Source organism: Stomoxys calcitrans, chromosome 5 (genome assembly GCF_963082655.1).
Source record: "Stomoxys calcitrans chromosome 5, idStoCalc2.1, whole genome shotgun sequence".
Taxonomy (NCBI): domain Eukaryota; kingdom Metazoa; phylum Arthropoda; class Insecta; order Diptera; family Muscidae; genus Stomoxys; species Stomoxys calcitrans.
This window is the reverse complement of record NC_081556.1, coordinates 110,474,559-110,485,185: the sequence shown is the minus strand read 5'-3', so window position 1 is coordinate 110,485,185 and position 10,627 is coordinate 110,474,559. Positions and strand designations below refer to the sequence as shown.

At 36.3% G+C, this 10,627-nt stretch overlaps 1 protein-coding gene across 2 annotated transcripts in view; it reads left to right on the top strand.

Annotated features, from left to right (window-relative positions):
* LOC106096145 (uncharacterized) overlaps positions 1–10,627 on the top strand; it is a 225,108-nt gene continuing 214,481 nt past the window's right edge. The window contains exon 1 of one of the 2 annotated variants that reach the window (XM_059370579.1): positions 1–101. Coding sequence is in view for 1 of the 2 variants with exons in the window: in XM_059370578.1 (XP_059226561.1) it covers positions 5,522–5,548 (27 nt within the window). In the remaining variant the exon portion in view is untranslated. Of the gene's footprint in view, positions 102–5,198; positions 5,549–10,627 lie in introns of those variants that run through there. The other variant, XM_059370578.1, reaches the window with a different exon arrangement.

The window sequence follows — 10,627 nt, the reverse complement described above, 5'->3', positions numbered from 1 at the left end:
CAAATGTTTAATCTCTGGATCTCCTTCTTCTGTGTTTTGAGTTCGAATTGAAAAGTTTAACACAACTCACCAGGAATCAAAGAAACTTCAAAGATAATTGGGTGAGTCATTGTTGAAAATCTTATTTGTATTTCTCTTAACTATTTTAATTGCCCATTAATTACCTTAATTTTGAATAGTAAAACCAAAAGATCAACACCTTACATCTTATAGGATGTTCATTTGCTGAAAAAATAAGAAAAAATAAATAAAATAAATTATTATTAGTGTGAATTAAATATTTCATAATAGATCGCTGTAATATATAAAAATATGCAATTGATAACTCCCCAGCAATAAAGTGTGGCTGGCATATTTCATAATTTTGTTTGGCTCGTTTGAAAGAGTTTGTTACACTTCATAGACCAGTAGATGGACGGACAGGCTATAGGCTGGTAACCAGCAACCACGTCTGGAATAATGAAACAGCAGCTCCCCATTCAATTCACTTTCAGTAACTTTGTATTGCAATGGAGCAAAAAAACGCATCGACCACAAGCCATGAGTCTTGTGGAGTAGCAGCAGCAGCAGCCTCGACAACAAATCAAAAAAGCCTTAGCATGCCTTCCACCAGAAGTCATGGCAAAACTAAATCGATCTCAGAAGGCAGCCAACCGCCCAACATGCATTGGCGATGGAGGCCAACGCCACTTTCTTGCAGCGTTACGGTTTTTTAATATTATCAAACTTTGCTCTGTTTATGTTTCAATTTTTGTAACAAGAAAATCATGAAATTCGTTGGAGGGGGGAAAAAATTGCACGAAAAACAAAAAATACAAGATTTTCGCCAAATCAAACGCCGACGCCACCAACATTGCCAGCAGCGGTCACTAGACAAAAAAAAAATAAATCGCATAGGAAAATTATAACAGAAATGAGATGAATGTGTTTTTGTTTTTTTAGTTTAAGTTTTTTGCTAAACGCCTGTTTTATTTGTTACCGAATCTGAAAGTAGTAGGACTGGCAAATGCAAACTTTTAAAAATTCAAAATTATATCATTTTGAAAGGCATTCATTTGAGAGAATGATAGAAACATGCAACATGTGCATTGCATATTTCTCTTTCGGTGTTTTTGGGAGGCGAAGTTTGTTTCGTAAAATTTTAGCGAAAATTATTTTCATGAAATATGGTCAAAATTGGTTTTCAAAACCAACTTTGAAACGCTCGCTACTAAAGAGAGAGGGAGAGAGCGAGCGTATATCAACATTTATAACAATTTCGATTTCACATTTCATCATGCCTATGAAATTTTGCTCCTATTACAATAAATGCAGCATACGAAATGATAAACAGCTGGCATGAAACGAATAAGTATCAGACATACTTTACACCAAGTAATCATTGTTGCGATTGCCAGTAACACCAGCAGCATCTTTGAAAAGAGGCGCCAAAGCTAAACGAGATCTAATACTGGAACTGGCAGAGTAACTTCTAATACGCTTCAATGATTAACATTTAAAAAATAAATACCCCTTGTTTTGCTTTTTGGTATCTTGCATGATGAGCCTTGTTTTTTATCGATATGGAAACATTTTTGCCAAAGATAAACTAGTTTACAAGAAATTTTGATGAAAATTATATCGGATGACTGTAGTTGAACAGTCTTTAAATTTATTTTTGAATTGCTAGTGAAAATACATTTACAGGAAATAGAAATGATTTGATTAAATTACAAAAATTACAGCAAATCAAAAATATGAAGTCTGTCATCGTTTTGGCTCAAAACAAAGTCCGTTCGACCTGAATATGAAAGAAAGACTGACACTGAATAACATCAGTGTGGTACAATGTGCATACCTCAAGAGGCTACGGATGGACTGAACCATGACAACCTTCGTGGTTTTTTTAGGGATATTTAAAAACGTGCATATAATATCGTTAATCGGCAGTATGCAACATACGCGAGTCCAACCTCATATTTCCCAATATTTGTGCTGCATTATCAATACATACTAGGGAGATGAGATGGGTGACAAGGGGGACATCTCAACTCTCGCTGATTCGTTAGAAAACAAGTAAAAGCGTGCTAAGTTTGGCCGGGCCGAATCTTATATACCCTCCACCATGAATCGCATTTGTCGAGTTATTTTCCCGGTACCTCTTTTTAGGCAAACAAAGGATAAAAGAAAATAATTACCATGCTATCGGAGCTATATCAGGTTATGGTCCAATTTGAACCATAATTGAATTGAATGTTGGAGACCATAGTAGAAGTCATTGTGTAAAATTTCAGCCAATCTGAGTAAGAGTTACGCCCTTTAGGGGCTCAAGAAATAAAATAGAGAGATTGGTTTATAGGCGAGCTGTATCAGGCTATAGACCATATATCAGGCTCCGACTATATACGTGACACGTATGTTGAAGGTCACGAAAAAAGCCGTTGTACAAAATTTCAGCCAAATCGAATAAGAATTGCGCCCTCTAGTGACTCAAAAAGTCAAAATTCAAGATTGGTTTTTGTGGCAGCAATAACAGTTTATAGACCGATTTGAACCATATTTAGCACAATTGCTGGAAACCATAACAAAACACCTCATACAAAATTTCAGCCAAATCGGATAAGAATTGCGCCCTCTAGTGGCTTAAGATCGGTTTATATGGCAACTATATCAAAACATGGACCGATATGGCCCGTGTGCTGTGTGACATGTGGCACCGTCTTGTTGAAACCACATGTCATGCAAGTCAAGCTCTTGTATTTTGGGCAAAAAAAAGTTGGATATAATCCCACGATAGCGCTCACCATTCACATTTACGTTACTATTCGCGTCATATTTGAAGAAGTCCCGTCCAATGATGCCACTAGCCCATAAACCTTACCAAACTGTGACTTTTTCTGGATGCATTGGTATACTTGTGGCTGATCTTAACTGCAAAATCGACAATTCTGCTTATTTACGTACCCATTGAGCCAAAATTAAGCTTTGTCGCTGAACACACAATAAACTTTCTTAACAGAGCACTCATTTTGATAAAAAAAAAAAATTTAATAATTTGCAAGCGTTGTTCGTTTGTAAAAGGATTCATGGTTAAATTATAAACCAAACTGAAGATGTTTGACAGTGAGACAAGACACGAAACGTGCATGAGCAGTTTTAACCAGTATTGCTAAAAAGATTATAGCTAAAAATCGGCCTTTTAATGTCTTTGCACTGCTGTTGTTCCACTTTACTACACACGAGAAAAGGATACAGGCAAAATATCAGAAAAACCATATAAATGGGTTCTCGCCGAAACGGAAAGTAAGAAGAAGTGGTAGACCAAAATACAAAAAACAAGTAAGAGCGTGCTAAGTTCGGCCGGGCCGAATCTTATATACCCTTCAACATGGATCGCATCCATCGAGTTCTTTGCGCAGTATCTCTTTTTAGGTAAACAAAGAATAATGAATATAGACGGAGGAGGAGCTATATCAAGTTATAGTTCGATTCGGGGCTCAAGAAGCAAAATCGGGAGATCGGTTTATATAGGAGCTGTGTCAAGCTATAGATCGATTCAGACCATATTGCACACGTATGTTGATGGCCATGGAAGAAGCCGTTGTACAAAATCTGTGCCAAATCGGATGAGAATTGCGCGCTCTAGAGGCTCAAGCAGCTATATCAGGGTATGGATCGATTTGGACCATACTTCGCATAAATGTTGGAAGTGATATCAAAACACTATGTGCAAAATTTCATTCAAATCGGATAAGAATTCCGCCTTCTAAAAGCTCAAGAAGTCAAGACCCAGGATCGGTTTATATGGCAGCTATACCAGGTTATGAACCGATTTGAACAGGGTATTATAAGTTTGTGCATTTGTTTGCAACACTAGAAGGAGAAGAGCTAGACCCATTGATAAGTATACCGATCGACTCAGAATCACTTTCTGATTCCATTTAGCCATGTCCGTCTGCGAGTCCATGTATGCTTGTAATCAAGGTACAGGTTGTATTTGCGGTCCAATCGTCACAAAATTTTAAACATGCAATTTTTTTTGGCTCAAGGACAAACGCTATTGATTTTGGTAAAAATCGGTTCAGATTTAGATATAGCCCCATATATATGTATCGCCCGATTTCCACTTTAATGGCCGAAGTAACTATAATTTTCAACCAATCTGCGCAAAATTTGGCTTGGATTGTTTTGTTTTTAACATATCTGCAAAATGTCATCAAAATCGGTTCAGATTTAGATATAGCTCCCATATATATGTATCGCCCGATTTGCACTTTAATGGCCGAAGTAACTACACTACAATTTTCAACCCATCTGCACAAAATTTGGTACGGATTGTTTTGTTACTAATCTCATCTTATCTGCATGATTTCATCAATATCGGTTCAGTTTTGGATATAGCTCCCACATATATTTATAGCCGGATTTGCAGCTATGTGGCCGTGGTAACAGCAATTTCAAACGATCTGTTCGTTAGGTGTAGGGTATTATATCCCGGCTCCGCCTGACTTTTGCCTTTCCTTATTGGTTTTCTATTTAAAACAGCAGGTTTTGTTAGCTGAAATAGCAGTATGACGTGTAAAATAATGGATAACCCATTATCTTTAGATTTACTAGCTGCTAAAATATTACGAGGAATACCGCCAGTGTTACCCGTAATACAAATGTCATTACGCACAACATTCGATGAAGTTCAAGAATAAGCACTCATTTGTAATTACAGAAAAAATCATTATTATAACATTGATATTGATAAAAATGCGGGCAAAATTATCTCATACCCATGAGTGCTGTCCGTTACAAGGTTAAGCTCAATAATAAAGGACCTCCATTTTATTGGCGAGTCCGAATGGCTTGCCGCAAAACCACACCACTTCGTAGCACTAGAAGGGAAATACTGTGTCGTTATTAATATAAAAATATTTTTAAATTTTTTCTACTTTCCCATAAATCCGTTGATTGTAATTTTAAAGATATAAAAAATTTTAAAATAATTTTTCTGGTCCGAGATTCGAAGTCGGGACCTTTGTATGTGTGGTGTATCCTCATTTATTATTCTCAATCGTTTAAATTAGTTATTTTTAACAAAGTAGGTTAAGTTTTCATTTTCTTTGTTAATTTATATAACACTTTTGGGTTTTAAAAAATATGTTAGATTGAGTAGGCATTGGATTGTCATTTTCTTTTCTTTTCATTGTACAGAAAAAAATTGAGAGATTCGAAAAAATATAAGTGACGTGTCAGGAAGCAAAATTAAAAATATTCATAAATTTGTTAATTGTTTGCGTTTTATTTCGTTTTGCCCCTCAACCACGTCAAATGGTGACCCCAACGTTGTGCCACAAAACTTCTAAATTCAATCCCATGTATTAGAATATTGTGTCTATAAACAGAATATGTCAAACAAACACAAAGCATGATGAAATACAATAAAATTAAAGTTTGCTTTTGTGTTAGCTAATATTAAAAGGAGAAAATAGTGTCTTATTCAAACGTTAGTAATGTGAATTCGTATGGCATCTGCTTTTAAAACGGAAGGTTCATGGTTCAACTCTCGGCTGCGATGAAGGTAAAGTTTTAATTTCATTTACAATTTGAATCATTCATATAAAATGTGTCTTCTTCAAAAAAATTGAGCATTGAAAACGTGGTGGTGGGAAAGGCTCTAACATGTTAGAGTCTAAGTAGTTATTTTTTAGCACCGTTCAACTAAGATAATATGTCATTATTTTTTGACATCTTGTATGCTAGACATGTTAGAGTCTAAGTAGTAATTTTTAGCACCGTTCAACTAAGATAATATGTCATTATTTTTTGACAATGCTTAGGCATAAGTTATTATTTTTGAACTATTGGTATGCTTGTGCGGGAGGACTTTCTTCCTAGGTTATTTTTGGTAATGAGAGATTTTGCTGGGAATGACTGTTTTTTCTTTTTCAGTAAACAAAAACTGTTAAGGAACCATTTTTGCTAGTTTTAGCAACAAATTTCGTTGAGTGTACTTGCCAAATGTCAAAGAATAAAAGTTTCAAAGTGACAGCTACCGAAAAACTGGATAATTTAAAATTCATTATCTGTGCTTGTTGGCAACCCCTTTTCCTGCTCTTTGCTTTATTCGTTCGACCGCTATCGTGATTTCGATAAAGGGACGGACAGACATGGCTAGATCGACTTTGAATCTCAAGATGAGCTCGGAAATCGTACTCGAACATGCCGCTGCATGTTGGCCTTCAATTATTTCATTTTGTTATATATTCAGATATAAAGAAACCGCCCAGAGAGTTCGACAAACGCGACCCTTGGCGGCGCACTGTAAATTCTTAGAATTAATTTCCCTTTGGATCAAATATATTGAAATTCCTAATCTCCCTCAATGAAATAGATTTTTGAATATTTGTAAACAAGTGTTAGTATATTGAAGTTCATTGTTACATTTTTAAAGCATTTCAAAAGTTCAACTACGTTGTTTAATGCAGAAAAAAAATCCTTTTAATACAACAAGTTGAATGTCTGCACGAAAAATTATTCAACTGCAATTGTTTTAGAAAATAGGAGTATCTTAACTACATATTGTGTAATTTCCAAAGAGAAATGTTTAACCACTGCATCATGTTTGTTTGTTAGGTGCATCACACGTGATGGTGAATCATAGAGAAGTGCTTGAATGCAAAAAACCTGTTTGAATTTTTATATATCTATTTTACTTTTATTTTTAATTGCTTAGATTTTTCTTTGAATTTATGGTGGGAGAATTCATTTTGCTATGCTTGCTTTAGAGCAGCTTCACTGTAATTGAAAATGCAAATGTATGATTTTTTTTACTAAGTATCTATATTTCAAATTCATTATTAGCATTTGAGTGCAGCTGAGTGTGATGTCAAGAGTATGATTGAGTTTGCTTTTGCTGGGAGCCGAAACCTCAAGACACCACTAACACCTTTAGTCATAGTAAAGGTGAATAAAAAAAAAACAAATCTGCCACTGAAGGCTGGGAAAATTTTCAAACAAGTTTTAGTTGAAAACTTCTCAGCTTCTTCTTTGGTCTTTAGCATCCAACTTAGTAAGCAAGTCAGTGTTTATGCCACTATTACATGAAATCCGTAATTTGTTGCCAATTCTAAACGAGACGACCGTTGTGATTGCAAACTTACATTAAACTCCACTCCCGCCTATAAGTTGAGGAGAATTGTTAATTAATTACAGTTCAAATAGCTTTCAGTGTTGAATAATTGCATAAAGAATTAAAATAAATGAGAGAAATAATCAGAATTTTTGATTGCGGAAAATATTTGTGCATATGCCCAACTCAATACATTGGTTTACATTACAGAGGGGGGCATTGTGAATGAAGTTCATTTCTTAAGTCTTTTGTTTTATAAAATGGTTTGTTGTGTCAATAATAATGCATTTGTCAGTATTCATTGTTGGATTTTGTTAGATAAACTATGTAGTATTACCATTATAGAAAAGGAGGGGAGTGAAGAGTTCTGTGGAGAATTTGAAGGCAATAGTGACGCAAGTTTGATTCGTAAAGTGTGCTAGAAGGATATTAGAACATCAAGCTTTCTGATGAGGAAGGACGGGACTTATGCAGAGAGCAACCAGAAAACAGTGGAATGCTCAGCGAAGCATTTAAGTTTATCAAAGTTTTCTTAAATTAGCTCTCTGAGAAGGGAGTGCAAACAGACGACAATGGAACTTCTGGTGTAGACTTCTTTTCCAGGAGGAGATCGCCCATCCATCCTTCCAAATCCAATCAAGACCTACCAAAGTTCTACAAGCTTAAAATGCTGTATATGTTTCTACACACACCTCTGCAGATACAAAGTATATATACTAGATCGTACTTGTCCGTCCGTACGGTGGTTGAAATCACTCTATTGCCTGCAGTTCAAAGATGGCCTATATCTTGATGTAATACCTTTTATACCGATCGCCCGATAAGAAATCTTATATTATCTCCCGATAAAAAATCGAAATTATAAAAGTCGTCTATATTTTTGAACCGATTTAGGGGTTTGTTCCCAGATATACTCTTTTACTACCCATTTTTGCCGTTACCGTAAGTTGCATACACCCCTCAACACTTGAGTATGTACCAGATCTGAACATATTTGTATGCTGCTGCCCTATTTTCCGATTGAAGGCATTGAACAGCTGAATTTTGAACGCACAAGAGCCGCATTTCTTACCCACAATTTACGAAATGTGGAAGAGATCCCTTTACACTCGTAGCAGTAACTGTCAATGTCAGAACCTACGCCCTTTAGGAAATTTTGTAACAGTATTTGGCCCCCGAAATCTATAAGAGTGACTTAACGAATACACACACACAGATAAAAATAATTTTGAAAAACAACAACTTTGGTCGAAAAAACTACGACGAAATTTGTTAATATTCCTGCAACAATTTCTTTTGAATTTCGACGACCCTAAATACGAATTTGTCGTTGAAAGGCACTCTTTGCAAGCCAACATATAACAACAACAATATATCCATTAGCAAGACAAAAAACCATTTAACCAGCCACTTCATGTGCTTTGCTGCCCAGCTTCGGTGTGGTGGTGCCTTTAATTTTCTTTGTTCGGCTTGCGCTTCTTGTCTCGTTCGTTTACTGCTTTGCTCTTGGGTTTTTTATCTGTCACTTTCTCTACTTTTACCCTAAAATCCAATTTTATTAATTTTGCCACCTCGTGATTTGAGAACTCATAATTTCATGTTCGGTAGTCTTGCACGCATCCTCTAGTCTACATGACTTTATTCATGATAAAATAATTCAATAAGCATTATTGCACAGTAATAAATGTCTCAATAAAATTAGATTTGAAAAAAAATGTAAAAAACAAGTTCAAAGAAAAAATAAAAAAAAAATTTTTTTTTACCGGCCGGGCTATTTCAACCTGGGTTTGCAAGTACTTAATGACATCGGAGTCTTGTGTGCTACATGGCAGCACGCGTATTTTAACAACTATCTCAACAAAAAAATTTTTGAAAATCCAAAAAATGTCAATTGTCAAGAGAATAAAAACCTAAAAATATTGGTAGGAACCTGCCAAAATCCGTAACACTGATCACAATACCAATTCGATTTGACACCTCGGATGATCTCATCGGCTACCTTGGACGATTCTCACTTTCTTGCCGTTTTTAAAGCCGGACTGGACGGAATGTTCTTAGCATTGCCACAGGAATCCATTGGAATAGGGCAAGGTAGGCATAGTACTAAATACCAAGGCCATGAAGAGAGATTTATTACCAAGGCGGTAAAGTAACCCACAGGAGAGACTGATTGAACTTAATTGGTGTACTGTTTACTTCAATGCTATGTCGGTACAATCACACCTTTGTTTCGTGGTTCGTCTCTTCGACAGTTGAATACGTTGTTCATCTGATGGCTTTTGAGGGCGCACTTAATAACATGTAGATAATCCGAAGTCTCTGCTTTGGACCACACAGGGGTGGACGAATAAAACGCAGTGCGGCACGATTACCAATGCAAACTTGGAAGATAATGTGGTCTGAAAGTGGGTGAGAGGGGAAACGCCTCAAGAAACAGTGTTAACGGAACATCGCGATAGACAAACTCCAATTGAAGCTAAACAGGAGTGAAACATAATAATCGCATATCGTATGATGGGGAACTGCTGATTCGAGGCAGTTTCTATCGAATATCAGCGATATCAAAAAAAGGGCCCTAAGGAAGTTGGTATACCAGAGAACTTCAATGGAGCCTGAATCAGTATGCCGCCTTGACTTTCCTGGATATCGAGGGGGCTTTAAACAATGGGCAAAAAGCACAACAGTCGCTACATAGAACCGCACGGAGTCCTACTCAAATTTCTCCAATGAATAAGTAATACTCTTATGCTATGCAGCAGGTCAATCAATGCTAACATGGGAGATAATGTGGTCAGAAGGTGGGTGACGAATTCTTCAAAAAGGAGTGTTCGTGATAAATAAAGTGCTATTGGAATGGATGGAATGAGAAGAAACAAGTAAAAAGGGAAAACAACTTTGGATACCCACCACCTTGGGTATATATGTAAACCACTTTTTGTCATAATCTGATGAAAAATGCATAATTTATGCCCCCATAGCAGCTGTATCGAAATATGGTCCGATTTGGACCAAATTTGGCACGGACATTGAGTGGACTAATAAATAAAAGTCACTATTCAATTTTGTAGAACAAAATATTAGAATTTTCGGTAGTTATATCCAAATCGGACAAATTTCGGCGAAATCGGACAATAAATGCGCCTTTTATGGACCCAAAACCTTAAATCGAGAGATCGGTCTGCATGTAATGAGGGGAGGCTAACACAACTCACTGTCCCAAATTTCGGCGAAATCGGACAATAAATAAACCTTTCATGGGTCCAAGATCTTAAACCGTGAAATCGGTCTATATGACTGCTTTATCCAAGTCTGGACCGATCTGAGCCAAATTGTGGACAAATGTCGAGGGGCCTAACAACTTACTGTCCCAAATTTCGGCGAAATCGGACAATATATTATATGGCGGCTATATCTAAATCTGAACCGAGCTGAGCAAAATTGAAGAAGAATGTTGAAGGCCCTAACACAACTCACTGTCCCAAATTTCGACGAAATCGGACAATAAATGCACCTTTTATGAGCCCAAGA